The 15,988-nt window shown below is 41.7% G+C and overlaps 1 protein-coding gene across 3 annotated transcripts in view; it reads left to right on the forward strand.

The window, feature by feature from the left end:
• The window catches only part of SUSD1 (sushi domain containing 1), a 611,958-nt gene that overhangs the window by 115,444 nt on the left and 480,526 nt on the right, over positions 1 to 15,988 (forward strand). For all 3 annotated transcript variants that reach the window (XM_085641265.1, XM_085641267.1, XM_085641266.1), the window contains exon 5: positions 10,159 to 10,338. In XM_085641265.1, the coding sequence (XP_085497391.1) occupies positions 10,159 to 10,338 (180 nt within the window). The remainder of the gene's footprint in view (positions 1 to 10,158; positions 10,339 to 15,988) is intronic.

Below are 15,988 nucleotides of genomic sequence, written 5' to 3' on the forward strand. Positions count from 1 at the left end.
CATGCACTCATGGTGGCACACCCAGACATAGGAAATGTGTCAGAGTCATCCCCCTTGGAGGACCGGTTGCTTTCTGAGACCATCCCAGACAAAACCATATCGCTAACATATCATAAATTGTGCAATAACCTGCCAGATCCCTTTTGAACTCTTCGAGATCACTAGCAAGCTGATATCGGACATAATGATGAGGACTGGCAAACTGCACTGCTGTTCCCAAGGGAAGTAGCCATAACTCATCGTTTTCGACTGATCCAATTAAAAATCCTACATAGAACATACCTTATCGGGGTTACCTTAGCCAAAATAGGAACAAGACAGGACGAGCTCTGTTTGCGCGGATGTCACCAAGAGGCAACCTTCTATCACATTATATGGTACTGTCCCGAAATACGACCCATATGGGACAGGGAAACGATGCAAATGCTGGACGCACTAGGAAAACAATTACTTTAACACCACTAATGGGGCTTTTAAATATTTGGTTAGACCACCAATCGTACAGAAGTGGACAGCAACTAGTCACCCTGGGTTACACTTTAGTTAAAAGAGCAATTGCAATGACATGGGGGGCATCAGAAAGACCATCGATTAAGGTTTGGGCAACGGAAATGGACAAATGTATGATCGCAGAAAAAGAAGCGTATAAATCCAGGGGCTGTCCTAAGAAATGGTATGAAAAATGGAGCGGTGTAATACACATTGAGAAGAATTATGTGTCTCCCCAACTGTGGAAATGGAAATGTTGAGAAAGGAGGGGCACTCATTTGAAATGATTGACTGAGTCATTGTGCACTGATATGCTGTAAGTAACTGTTATATTCAGATTGAAATGCATATATCAATTCAAAAAATAAAGGGGGGGGACCGGGAGCCTGTTGTTGGTCCAGTGCCCGTGCTCCACAAGGATAATATGTAAATCAAATAAGGGGCACTGTTCCAAGGTATGTGTAGACAATTAGTAAACACGTAGTCCTCACACTTAGGGGGACAAAAAAGAGAGAGACAAGGAAAGGGAGGAAAAGAGGTGTCAGGTCATGGGTTTGGAAGAAACATAACTTGTCTCTTGTAGCCCTCACACATCCCAGGGGAGGTCATGCTTCATCATCGGGCAGTTGCTTCTCGTCGGGCCGGCGGTGCAATGCCCTACGGGTCCCCCGAAGGGTCTCTCTGATGGAGATCTTTTAGAGAGCTGCCGATGGGTGCATGTGGGTGTGTGGGTAACAGGTAGGGTGTGAAGGGCAGTGAGTGCATGCAGTGCGAATAAAAATGCCTAAGGGTAGCCAAAAAAGTTTTTAATGAGGAGGTACCCTTGGCAGAGTAAAACAACCCGTAGGTTAGGGGTTACCAGCGTGGGCGCAATGTGCCCTTGGTAACTGCGTTAAAGGTCGACATGTTTCACCCCTGAAAACGGTCAAACGATCCTTGGCGTTTCTTCAGGACCAAGAGTGTAGGTGGAGTGTAGTGAGTGCACGAAAATCTGTGTTAAAGGTGGGGTGACAATGGCCCACTTGAGGTCTCATAAGTGGGGGAAAGAGAGGAGGGGGAGAAGCCTGGTTACTGAAAATTGGTGACAACGAAACAATTATCATAGGGGTAGCCAAAATCCTTAGCTGGTCCTGGGCTATTCGCGAAAGAAATGGTGGACCATAGCAACTTGTTAATTTTACTCTTTTAGAAGGAATGTTAATGGTCATTTTAAAATTTTAAAATGTATTGTATGGTTGTGTAAGATCTTATTTGCTGTGATTTCCAATCTACGGCTGTGGTTTTTCACATTGTTTTATTATCTGTATATATATGTCTTTTAAGATGAATAATCGAAATAAAGACTTCTTTGAATTGAATTGAATTGATAGTACTGCAGTACATACACTTACTTCAAAAGGAAATTAACAAACCTACAAGTGTAAATCTCCTATCTTTTCTATGGGAAGATCCTTACACATGTAAGTTTACTACAGTAAATGTGGAAGGGACGGGGAAGTTTCTGGAAGCAGTGGCAGACTTACTACTAAATGGGAGGTGTTTAGGTAGGAGTAAGGCAGTGTATAGGAATGGGTTTAGGTACGGACATGAACCTACTCAGAAAAAGAATAAACCCATTGATAATTACAAATCATTTAAATTAGTTAAAAATATAAATAAATGTAATATAAAGTTTTACAAATATTTACAAATTAAAAATATGTATTCTATTTTAATAAACTTTTTTAATTAAAATAAATTATGTAACATTACTTTTTATTAAAATATAATTAAATCACTTAATTATTTCTATACATCATTTGATTAATTATTAATACATAAACTATATTATTCTACATTAGGTGGATTTTTTATTTTTTTATTTAAACTTCAGAAAAATAATTTTAATGTAATTTAATATATTCTTAATAATTCCATTTTAAATTCCATTATTAATGCTGTAGCATATTTTAAATGTTGTTCTACATGTGCCATAATTATATAAATTTAGTTTGCAAAACATTTAACATAAAAATATATTTTGTAATTGTTTTAAGTTTAATTAACGTTTTTACTTTACTATGGGGGGGATCTCTAACATGGCCAGAAGGTTTAGTTAAGTGTATTTAACAAACAGAAATGAGCGTGATAACACACATAAAATTAATAAAATAATGCTTTTGTGAATTGCCAGTCAATTGTTTACCGCAACTGTGATTTCAAAGTGAGTAGTGAAGAGAAAAATACATTTCTTTTGTTGTAATCGCATTACCTTGTTTTCAGTTAGAAAATTAATAGAATGATAGAATTAATAGAATGATTTAGCACTGTGTTTTAGCAGGTTTTATTCACACAGATTTAAGAATGTAATAAAAACAAAGAAGGAGTCATGTTTAGTGAAAGAAGAGAATGATGTTTGTAGGAATTACTCTGCCTCTGAAGTTTCTTCATCTAAGCTCCCTATCGACTGTGACCAAAAGGACACATCCAAGCTCCTGCTCTTCCCTTCACAATAGCTCTTTCATGGTTCTTTGCTTTCCCTTCTAGAATCATTGCATACCACATGGTACATCACTAAGCAAGGATACCACACATCTCCCTCTCTACTATCACTGAAATAACATATAGCGATATTTAAACTAAAAGGACACAAAGACATGGAGTAAAACTTTAAAACATAAACAATTGTGCTTCAAATGGAAAAAAGTTCATAATTGTTTATGATATTCCAGTTCCAACTGTAAATTGAACACTTTTCACAAAATCCTTCAACTATAGTCACTGTGCATCCGGTTGCCACTTCTCTCTGTACATACACCCTCGCTCTTCTTATTCTTTGAACATTCATGCACCTTTCCCTCTTTATCTGTCTCCTTGGTTTCACCAGCTCTCACCCAGCCACTCTATTCAGATCCCAAACTCCCATCTCATGTTTTTACAGCATCCTTAAATAATTTGACTACTTCATTGGTTTGAAAATTTCAAAAGACCCCTACTACAATCCAATAACCTTATTCAAATCAGCTCACCAACACTTTCTATGGTTGTTCTAGCAGCTTTCCTCTTCTCAAACTATTCTTTCTTTGCAATCAGCTTGTCATGTTCTTTACATCCACATTGCTTTTCAGCAACACAAGCATTCTTTTCACTAATCTTCTCCATAACCCATCCAGAACTCACTAAAGTATTCAGCTTCCTGCCCTTGAACAATTTGAAAGGCATCTTCACTGTGATGGAATGCTGAGTTAATCCCAGTTCACAACTTCATCTTTCCATGTTTTTTGATTCACCTATGCAAACTGAATTGTTTCTTTGATAACCCTAAATTAGCACATTTTATGACACATTTTTTATATAAATTGTCGAACAGGGCGTTTGTCAAATAATCCAGGAGTCCTGGAGGTTTACTGGTTCTAAAATTATTTTGGGAAAATTGCTGGAAAGATTGCCTATTTGTCACCACAACTTCCCCTAAACCATGTGAAATGCCAAAGGTGATGCAGGTGGGTCAGAAAAATCGGTTTTACACAGATTATTATTTACCTTAGCATCTATAGCATTATCAGCATTTTATAGAAACTAGCTGCAATTCTACATTTCACTTAATTTCATTTTTCTTTCTTCACCCTTTCAAGTTGATACTCAATCCTATGTTACGGCTAAGAATGGAAGGGATAGGATGGACAAACAAAAAATACACAAATCTTGAAATCTCAGAACTGGCCAATTTTTATAGGCTTATTCAGCAATGTTATTGTTCAGGGTATGGAGACCTTCCAGGAAAGGATAGCAGAGAGACTACACTAGTCTTACAGAGTTGGGTTTCATATGATGGTACTAATCGCTCAAATGTCTGCATTGAAAAAATACATACACATTTTGAAATGCGCTCACATTGTTTCCCACCACAGATTGCCTTTCTCAAAAAATGCATGTTTTGCTATCAAATCAACACTTTTTATTTTTGAAATATACACAAGATTTCTCTAAACAAAATGTTATTATTTTCATGTTATCAATGTGGTAAAGTGATTGTGCTTATTCCCACTTGGAGACTAAAGGGAGTGGTCCTTGATGATCCCCCCTTTAGAGAGATCCTGGCTTCTGCCATCAGTGATTATTTTGAACTCGACGTAGGCTCTACTTCCTCCCATTCCACTGATTGGTGTGCTTTTAAGGTAAGCGTTTGTGGCCATTGCATTTGCGAGGCCTTGGCTACACGTAGACAACTTGAAAGGGACCTTGTGCGAGCGGAGAACGAGGACAGGGACCTGAAAAGACGTTGAGTGACTGATATCTCTCTTTGTAACCCCCTTGGGGCAGCCCATCACACTGTCTTCTCCTCATGGAAGAGATTGCATCGCTATGATTATGGTAAATACACCACCCTGTTTCATACTGAGGGTGTACGTCTGGTCGTCATCTTGTTTGGCTCACTACACATTAATTTTCTCAAGTCCCCATTAGCAAGCCCATAGACCAGAACAGCATTCTGGTAAAGCAAAGCCAAAGTCTGTATCGCATTGTGAAATTGGTTTTGTACAGTCTGTATTGTATTGTTAAAGTAGTTTTTATGTGTTTTAATCTGCAGCCCTGAAGAAGTCCTGTGTTTTTTTAGGACGAAACGCGTTGGCTGTCTGTCTTTTAAAGAACTAAATAAAGGAAAAAAAAGAAAAAATCTTGACCAGTGTACAACGACTATATGTATCCGTAGAGAATTATTATTCAAAGGACTCTATTGAATATTGTTGCTAAGTGGTGCATCTCCAATTTTGTTTTGCTTTGATTGCCCCTGGTAACAGGGGAGTGCTCTTGGACAGAGGGCACTTTTGGAGTTTCTGCACACAAAAATTTACTTTTGTATTTGAATGATTTGATTTGGTGATTGTATTGGATTGATGCCTGAATGGCTGCTTGTTTGGTCCACTGTTCTCTTTGGTACATTTTTGAAGTATTCTGGTAAACTCACAAGAAATTTTACTTGGTTTTTGGGAGTATTATCATAATCTCTGTGGCAAGTCTCCATCTGACCCTGCCCCTCAGATCACTGCCTTTCCTTCAAGGACTTTTACCATACCTATTCCGGTCTTGTTGCTCCCAACCTAGCAGAACTCCATGCAGAATCCTTAGAGACAGGCACTCTCCCACTGTTCTTAGTAGAGGCTCTTTTGGTCCCTTTGCTTAAACTAGGATGCCCTCGACTGACCCCACCTCATAGAGGCCCAAAGCTACCCTTATTTATGACTACAAAATACTGACTAAAGTTCTGGCCGACTATATCCTCCTCCTTTTCTCCATTTAACGCACCCTGATCAAAATGGATTCATCTCCTACAGGCATACCTTGTTAAACTTTCTGTAATTGCACAGAATTCTCGAGGTGGCCCATCCAAATTGGCCTGGATCCATAGCTCTTAGTTTGGATCTCAAAAAATCATTTGATACCCTCCATTGAGACTAACTTTTTGGAATCCTGCGCCGGATTCTGGCCCAGGCATAATTTTGCTCATTACAGTGCTATATGCAGATCCCATGGCTTGTGTACGAAAAGCAATACATCGATTTCCCCCTCCTTTGATGAGGGTTGTGGTACACTGCAGAGATATCCCCTGTCCCAGTTATTATTCGCTGTGGCCATAGAGCCATTAGCAATTAAGGTCCGTATGGCTATAGTGAATTATGGTACTTCCTTGCCTGGCAGTATCCATGCAGTCTTTGTATACGCAGATGATCTCCTTTATTTGAGGTGGTTTCAGTCCACTTCTGTTGAGCTCCAACAACTCTTTGAGGACTTTGAATCCCCTGATCGATTGGTCAAAGTTATGAGTTTTTCCTCTACTTCCGGGTCCTCTAGATGCCTGCGTTGACCTTGAGGAGGCCCCTTGTGTTGGATGAGGGCCACTTTTTGCTATCTGGGTATCTGGATCTATCACTCAGATAGGGACCGCTTGGAGGGCAACCTAACCATGGCAGCAACAGCCATTTCTTCCCAGATTTCATTTTGGATAATACTTTCCCTTTCTCTGATTGGCTGCATTGCACTGTCGAAAATGGTGGTCACCTCTTTTTTTGTAAACCTGCTGCTGGTCATACGTGCAGTTTTTTACCCTAACCTTGATACTTTCCTGGGAGATATAATTTGGTATACAGGGAGAAGGTAGGTGGCACTTGTCAAACTCTGCCTCCCAGTTGATTTGGGTGGGCTTGGAGCTGCGTATTTCGAATTATATTTTTAGTGGCTCAGGTCCAATGGCTAAGTAAATGGCTGCTTGGGCTTTCCCTAGAGGAGGCCACTGTTTAGGCGCCTCCCTTCTCAGCCCTCACGCTGTTCACAGTCCCACCCTGCCTCTTTTGCGTGGCGCCACATTGTTGTTGTCACGCTCTCAATCAATCCAAGAGAATGGTCCCCTTTGCCCCAGCAGTGCCCCTGTTGGGCTTTGTACTCCCAAAGGCATAGTAGGTCTTAGAGATCTCCGCCTCTGGCCTGAATCTAATTTGACAAAAAGTGGTGATATCATTGGGGATGATGGCCTGCTCACTTTTGAGAAGTTTGTTGACAGGTTCGACTTGCACTTCGGTCAGTTCCTGACGTATAATACTATTAGGCATTATCTGTGTAAGATTTGGTCTCTTACAGGTTTGCCACCTGGACCCCACTCTTGAAGAACAAGTAGATACATCTGTTTCTACAAATTCCTTATAGTGCACGCTTCAGCAGTGCACACCCAGTGGCTGGATAAATGGGAAACTGCTGCCTTCTTCAGTCATTGCACCGCTCACAGTCCCAGCCCCGTCTGTTAATCTTGTGATCTCCCTCTTTCCAAGAGAATGGTCCCCTGCGCAACAGCAGTGCCTATGCTGGGCTTTCCTCTTTCCAACTGGTGTAGAGGGTCTTTCAGATCTCCGCCTCTGGCACGAACCTAATTTGACAATAATTGGTGATCTCATTATGGATGATGGCCCGCTCACTTTTGAGGAGCTTGTTGACAGGTTTAACTTGCACCGTGGACAATCCCTGATATATAATACTATTAGACATGTTCTGTGTTGGTCGCTCAATGACTTGCCCCCTGAACCCCACCCTTTTAGTCCATGTTCTACACATTGGGAAGAGGACGTAAGCACTCCTGTTTCTACAAATCCCTTATATTGCACGTTTAACCAGTGCTCGCCCAGTTGCGGGAAAAAAAAGGGAAACTGCTACCAACACAGCCTTCCATGTCAAGGAGTGGAACTATATGCTCAAAATGCCCAGAGCAATATTATGTAATGCAAATTTAAGCTGATACAGTACTTCATATTACAAATAGCCTACCAGCCCCCTGTGAACCTTAATAAATACTTTCCACATATGACTTCCTCCTATCCTCATTGCCTCGACTCAGAAGCGGATTTCACTCATATACTTTGGGTCTGCCCGCTCCTCTCACCATTCCTGATATATATTACCAGTCTTCTTTCACATTCATTCCATTGATGCATACAATAAGCCAAGAATTGCCAACATTATGTCAGGGCCGGGTGTGAGCCAATTGTTGCACAGATGCTTCCAGTTTGAAAAATTACCATCAAAATACCAGGGCTGGTATTTTGCTAAAGATAGGCACTATCATGCATTGGGTGTCCCAGTGTGTCAATAATTACAATCAATAGTCCAAGGTTTTGTCCAGGGATAGGCACCATCGTGCCATGGATGCTCCCAAATTTGGAAGAATTATCACAAATATGCGAGGGCTTGGTACCAGCACATTTGCATGCTTGCACAAACACCCTTAACAACAGTTCTTTTTCTTTTACAAACCTTTCAGTTGGCTGGCTGCACAGGCCCTTGTTGGACAGCTTCTCCTTGCAGTGATCCCTATCCTCAATGCTCAAGCCTCCTGGCTTAGAAGACCTGGTGTCAAATTCCAGTGTCTTTAAACAGTAGGACCTGAATAAGCCCTGTGTGGTCAATCACATTGAGAGTTAGACACTGGGCCTGCATGGACGAAGAGCACTGAAGGACAGCACTCAGTTAAGGAGCTGTAGCTCGCATTAGAAGGCCTTCTTCCTCTCATACAGATCACTGGCTTTCAGTTCTCTAATATTACAATCCAGGAGTTATACCACTCTAAGGTAATCTGGCAGATCCGCACATCAAAGTCATATTAGGAGAAGGAGTGCTAGGTAGGAGTATAGGTACAATTATATAGGATTGCTACTTACTTAAGTGGCTTCCAAGGCACGATTCGGGATGTTAGCGGTGGGATGAGGGTCCCGGAGAGCTGCCTGCCATCCACTACAAGATCCAGACTGCCGTGGGGTGAGAGCAGACACCGCCCACTGGGGAAGTACTGACGCTGCTGTGCCTGCTCTATGCGGATTCGGAGCACCGGGTCTGTGACATCCCCCTCACGTCGTGTCAGCAACGCCTACACCTATCAGAGCGAGGCATTTGCTGTTTAAAAGTGGACGACTAACCTATTTCCTTTCCTGGGTTGACAAGCATCTGATGAAGTCATTACGACGAAACGCGTCATGCTGAGAGCCTAATAAAGCAGCATCTCTCTGGAGAACCCGTGTGTGCCCGACTTTTCTTTTAAACGAGAGGAGTGTGGTTTTGGTACAATTATATGTATTCATATAATCAATGTAGCAGCACAGTGGTTGAACTGTTTATTTCCTTTACCATTCTCGTAATGCTGATTACTCTGTTTTATGTCCTTCCATTAATCATTGCAGCACACGTATTTTACACAAGAATCTTATTGCTTAAATACATTTTTAAAATGCCAATTTGAGTATCTCTTGTTTCTCCCTTTGGGCATGCCTGAGTCACTAAAAAAAGGGTTAGATCTGTTTCCACAATTTCCTTAGGGAGTCAGGGTTGGCATGTTCTGCGGTTGCAGACACCATCTGGTACCGGGTAAGGTTTAGGGGTCCAAGTGGCGCGCTATGACCTAACCAGGATTGAGGTCAACATATTCTGATGGTATGCACGGACTTAGTCCTGCATAGTTTTGACGCTTATTTTGCCCAAATGCACAGTCTTACTGAAATAGTAGGAACCGTGCAAAAGCACTGACATCTGCTAAACACACAACACACTGTTGTTCTGTATTTCTTGTTTTGTGCTTACATGTCACCTATGGAATCACTGTGCAAGTCTAGAAAACGCCTTTTTTAAACTGTGGCCATGAAACAGTCTTTGAGGAAGAGTAAAACCTTTAGAAATATAGGGTCTGATTTCTTTGGCAGGATGTGTTGACAAGTGGAAAGTATAGTGTAATCCTGAATTACCCAGGAGGGAGGTAAGAGTTCCTGGTGTGATTACTCAAGAGGGGTAGGCCTCTAATCTTGGAATAAAGCTGTAATTAGGCTTCAACTGAAGGATGGTACACTGCAGTGGTGTGGAAGGGGTGCTTTGGGCCTTAATGTAAGCAAAAAGAATGAGGCATTGACTGTAAAAACAACTATAATTTAGGTGTTATCGGCCCCTCTGACCTCTGGGCCCCGGTCTCACTGCACCTGTTGCACTACAAATAACTGCGCTCCTGCATATGGAACAGGGCTCCATGTCCGATAAGTGTCAGTCTGCAAGTCAGTTAAGTGAATGTGTTTTCGGGCAAAATGCTATCCGTCTCCTACACCAGAGGCTTGTTTTGCATGAAAAATCGCATCACTGACTTGTTCCTTATTTACATTTTTCCAGAGGTAGACTGTGGGTTTCCTTTGGCTCTACGCAATACATTTATCCACCCTGAAAATAAAACGACATTTGGAAGCAATGTGACATACAGGTGCCAGAAAGGATTCGTATCTGACAGGGACAGCAGCACCTTCACTTGCACAGCCAGCGGCAAATGGGAGGGAACTGCCCTAGTGTGCACAGGTATGACACTTTTTGTAAATTTTCAGCACTGATTAAAGTGTAAACCATGATGATGTGGAGAAAATGTGTTTATTTATTTACTCCATTTGTAGCAAGCACAACTCAAGCTTAACCCTCTTCAAAAGAGTTCCTTCTTAGGATCTGCCCTGACACTGCCAGTATGGCAGATGTGTGTGTTGAGCCCTTAGATCTGATTGTAATGGATCGCTTTTTAAGTCAAAACCTACCTGACAGTGCAGATGCCTGGTTGCAAAGATATACTGGGCATATGCTGAAAGCTTATCTAGCAATCAGTTTGACCCATTGCTTACCATTGCCTCTGTTTTGCCACTCACATTTGCTTACTTTCTATTCCCTGGCTTTATTTGTTTTAGCTCGTCCAGTTTCTGTTTGCCTCTCCCATTTACCATAGCCTGTTTGCCATCTCTCTGTTTCGTTCCTTCTACGTTTCCACCAATGTCCGCTTTTTAGGAACAATTTTTTCTTTTTCATGAAACACTCGATGAGAGTGCATGTGTATTCCAGCTGTCTTTCTTGTGTCCTTCTCTTTCCACCCCAGTGATCTAAGGGGCATATTATCAAGAAACGGCGTTAAAATTATTGCCAGTTTAGCGGCAGAAAACTGCCGCTAAAGCGGCGATAATGGGTTTGATAATATGCCCTTGAGAATTCCAATAGAAGTCCATGTTCTGGTGTGAACCTGGGCTTCTATGGGAATTCTCAAGGGCATATTATCAAGCCCATTATTGCCGCTTTAGCGGCAGTTTTCTGCCGCTAAACCGGCGATAATTTTAACGCCGTTCTTGATAATAAGACCCCAAGTTGTTTTCTCTCCTGTTCTGCTGTCCCGCCCTCTCACATTCCACGTTGTTGTCTCTTGTCAGGATCCTTCTTGCCTTCCTTCCCTCTGTGTTGCTTCATCCTCCGCTTGCGCCCCACCCAGTTGTTTCTATCCTACTTTCATCTCTGTCGCTGATGTGGTCTTTTCCCCCTTCCTAATGCTTCAACCCACAAGCACATCCTCAACCTGTTGCCGCTGTTGCTTTTTCCCCATCCATACACCCTCCATTGCTACAGTTGTTTAGTGTCCACCCACCATACCTTCATTGCTGCTTTTTTACCCACCCAACCTCCTGCCGTGGCCCCCGGTGCTCTTCCCCACCCACCCATTCTCGGTTGCCACTGTTGCGTAGTGTCCCTTTGCTTAGTGTACCCCCACCCTTCCCTCCCTCTATTGATGTTGTTGCTTTATCCTAGGCCACCTTCTTCTGTTACCTCCGTTGTAGTTGCTTATTCCTTACCTACCCTTCCTCTGTTGCTAAGTCTTGGCCCCCCACTCCTAAGCCTCCATTGCTGGTGTTGCTTTTTCTCTGCCTGTCCTCCCTCCATTACCACTGTTTCTTAGTGTACGCCCACCCTCACCTACTTCCACTGCCATTGTTGCGTTTCCTCTGGCCACCCTTCCTCTGTTGCCACTTAGGGCCCGCTCACCTTCCATTCATTGCGGTTTAGTGCCCACCGATCCACCCTCCTCTGTTGCTTTTCCCCACCCATACTCCATCTGTTGCTGTTGTTGCTTTCCCTCTGCCCACCACCCATTGCCGCATTCCCCCTGCCCACCAACCCTCCATTGCTGCTTCCTTGACTGCCAGGCTAATCATGTTGCTGTTTTTTTAATGTGCTTTGGTGAAATTGGCTTTGCCAATAGGTCTAAAACGCAAAGCCTATTTACTTCGCCAATGCTTGTTATACAACTACCCATGAAAAACTGATACATTTTAGTTAACTGACTGTAGTGATGTCAAGGCTTCGGGTAGGAAAGTTTGTTTAAAACCGATTAATTTTAGCAAATGTCAAAGCAGTCTTGTAATCTAATGTACTAATGTGAAACACAAGCATTTAAGATTTTTTTTAACTTGTGTATTTTGCTTAGTTTTATATGATGCTTGGTTTGGATGTATGTCGTTACAACGCACACTTTTACAACGCATGCACTTACAACACATTTTTTACAACGCATAATCCATTACAACGCATGACATTACAACGCATGACACTACAACGCATTTTTAAAAACTACCTTTACAACGCATTTCCATTACAACGCATACTACCTTTACAACGCATACCATTACAACGCATAATATTAAATTGCATTTAAGGTAAGTATTAGATAGTATAGGGGTAAAAATTACTATTCTAACTCCAGGGGGTGCAACAGTAGGGTAAGTGTTGGATAGTATAGGGGTAAAAATTACTATTCTAACTCCAGGGGGTGCAACAGTAGGGTAAGTGTTGGATAGTATAGGGGTTAAAATTACTATTCTAACTCCAGGGGGTGCAACAGTAGGGTAAGTGTTGGATAGTATAGGGGTAAAAATTACTATTCTAACTCCAGGGGGTGCAACAGTAGGGTAAGTGTTGGATAGTATAGGGGTAAAAATTACTATTCTAACTCCAGGGGGTGCAACAGTAGGGTAAGTGTTGGATAGTATAGGGGTAAAAATTACTATTCTAACTCCAGGGGGTGCAACAGTAGGGTAAGTGTTGGATAGTATAGGGGTAAAAATTACTATTCTAACTCCAGGGGGTGCAACAGTAGGGTAAGTGTTGGATAGTATAGGGGTAAAAATTACTATTCTAACTCCAGGGGGTGCAACAGTAGGGTAAGTGTTGGATAGTATAGGGGTAAAAATTACTATTCTAACTCCAGGGGGTGCAACAGTAGGGTAAGTGTTGGATAGTGTAGTGTAATATTATGCGTTGTAATGGTATGCGTTGTAATGGTAGTATGCGTTGTAATGGAATGCGTTGTAAAGGTAGTTTTTAAAAATGCGTTGTAGTGTCATGCGTTGTAATGTCATGCGTTGTAATGGATTATGCGTTGTAAAAAATGCGTTGTAAAGGTAGTGCGTTGTAAAAGTTGCGTTGTAAAGGTTGTTCCCCGCTTGGTTTACCACTTACATGCTAAATCTTGTTAAGACCCAGCCTGAGTTTTGGCTTCCACAGTCAAGCCAGACCCACCTTTGGTCTCTGAATTTGCAGGCTTGCCCACTTCTACAAGGTGTGCTACAAAGATGAAGACTGCGTTTAAATAGGGATTACCACAAGTACTACAGGCATTACAACGATGCCTATCACTTTAGATCCAGCTGTAAATCAAATTGGTCCACCTTGTGTGTGTGAGAGACCTTTAAGAAATGCTATGTAAGATATTCAAAATACACAGACCTGTCAGGATTTTGCAGTCTGGTGTAACGAGATTTCATGACATGTCGACTGGAATTTCCACTAGGGAAATACTCTGATTCAGTGTGCACTGTGTGTTTAAGCGACTTCTGTTGCCCTCATGGAATAATTGAATTATGAAGAAAAAATGTGCATTCCCAAATTAATACAAAAAAACTCAACAGCTTCTTGTAGCTCTTAGAAGCAAGTATATACGTGAACATTGATGTGAATGATATAGCAACCAGAGGGCAGGGGCTCTGAGAAATTTGCATGAAGATAGAGAAAACTTTGAAGAAATTAAGTTCAAGTGATATCTTTAAAGATTCACTAGCTGCTTGATTTGGTTATGTTTGTTGAAATAAGTATAACCGAGGCAAACCAGTGGTGTGAAAGATGGTGGAGGAAGGCAAACTTGAACTTAATGAGAACCTCCGGTGGAAAAAGAGGGCTATTTAAACAGGATATAGTGCAATCATAGAAATGGGATAGCACAACCTGCTAAGATCCCGTTGGTAAGAGTTATTAACATTAGTGAAAAAGAAGTACAAAGTATCCATCTATAGCAACAGCTGAAATCCCGTTCCTACAGTAATAATTCACTGGGGGGCATATGTATCAAACGATTTTGTATTCGCAAACGCTGCGAATCGCAAACAAACAGCGTTTGCGAATACAAAATCGCAAAATGAGATGTATGAGGCATTTCAGCAGCGCATTCTTAAGGAATCGCTAATTTAGCGATTTCTTAAGTTTGCGTAAGCATTTTAGAAATCGCAAATTGCGATTCCTTAAATGCTATGTAACACGCACCCAAGTTGTGCGATTTCTCCTTAAGAAATCGCATATTACCACCAACTTCAAGTTGGTGGTAATTTGCGATTCCTTTGACAAATGCACTTTTTGGCATTTTTCAAAGTGCCATGTGGCGCACATACATGCCCTTAGGGCTGTATGTGCGCCATATGCGCACACATGCTGATTTCAGGGGTGCATCAGGGTGTCATCATGACACCCTTGCACCTTTGAAAATATTCTCAATTTGCGATTAGCAAATTGCGATTCGCAAATTGAGAAAGACTTCCAATTCATTGCTATGGGCGTCTTGGCCCATAGGAATGAATGGGAAGGTATTCCTTAATTGCGATTTCGCAATTTGCTCATCGCAATTAAGGAATTTTAAGAATTCGCAAACTTTGTGCGATTTTCAGATACATCCCGTTTTGCAATTCTCAAATAGCGATTCTCAAAAAATCGCGATTTGAGAATCGCAAATGGAGATTTTGATACATATGCCCCTGGGAAATTTAAAGAAACATTTAGGAACGTCAAAAATTATACATGTCCAGAACAAATAAAGCAACTTTACACTAGTGATAATTGGTCCATTGTATTAGGTCAGGAGAACGGGTCCGCATTGGAGAAAAAGCATTTTTGAAAAGACCTTTAAATTGGCATTTCATATTTATATGAAATAAACTATAATGTAAATAAAATCAATTCAAACAAGGATTATGTTGAACTTTCACCAGACATTATTACATGGAAATATCTAATGTTGGGAAATATCCTACTGCCACAGTTTATCTCCATATTCATATTAGTATATCATTTTCTAAATTCACAGCACAAAATTAGTATTTCACTATTCATAAACTATAGAATCTTTAGTATTATTATGCAAAATGTCAAGATCGTACCTAGTTTCTACACGAGCCGTGGCTGCTCCATTAGAACTGAGGAGCGCTGCCCCCCCCCGCCACGACCAGCAAATAAAACAATAATAAAACGGGGTTTAAACCCTTTTTATTATCATTTTATTTTGATCCCCTGAACTCGCCCCAGGACTTTGACGAGTCTTGGGGTGGGTCCAGGGGATGATACTACTGCTGGGGGAGTGGTGGGCACTCCCTTTACTGAGCATGAGGGTTTGGCTGGCCGTCTCAGGCCAGCCAAACCCTCATGCACAGTGAAGCTCTCTCCAGCCCCAGCTGCATTGCTGGGGCTAGAGAGAGCCGGCACAGGCTCCCAGTCTGCATGGGAGCGCAAGTTGCCGGCACTCAGGCCAATCCTGACACTGCTTTCATGCAGCGTCTGGATTGGCCGCAGTGTATTCTAGGAGCCTGTTTCCAGAAGCAGGAAGATTGCGATGCGGCAGGAGACGGTGGCGTCGTTAAGGTAAGTTTATTTTGTATTATTTTTTTATGTCCCCTAACCGTCCCCCCACCTACTTCCTCCAGCCTGCCCACCACTTTGGCAAGGGACGGGCCACGACTGTTCTACACATTTTTGCACCAAATTTACTAAATGGTGCATTCTAATAGAAGGCAATAGAAACACTAGGCCACTTTATTAAGAGCAAGGTTTTCATCTGTAAATGTTAATAAAAAGCATGTTCATAAGAAATTCATTAGTACAACTC

This window comes from Triturus cristatus, chromosome 2_2 (genome assembly GCF_964204655.1).
Source record: "Triturus cristatus chromosome 2_2, aTriCri1.1, whole genome shotgun sequence".
Lineage (NCBI taxonomy): Eukaryota > Metazoa > Chordata > Amphibia > Caudata > Salamandridae > Triturus > Triturus cristatus.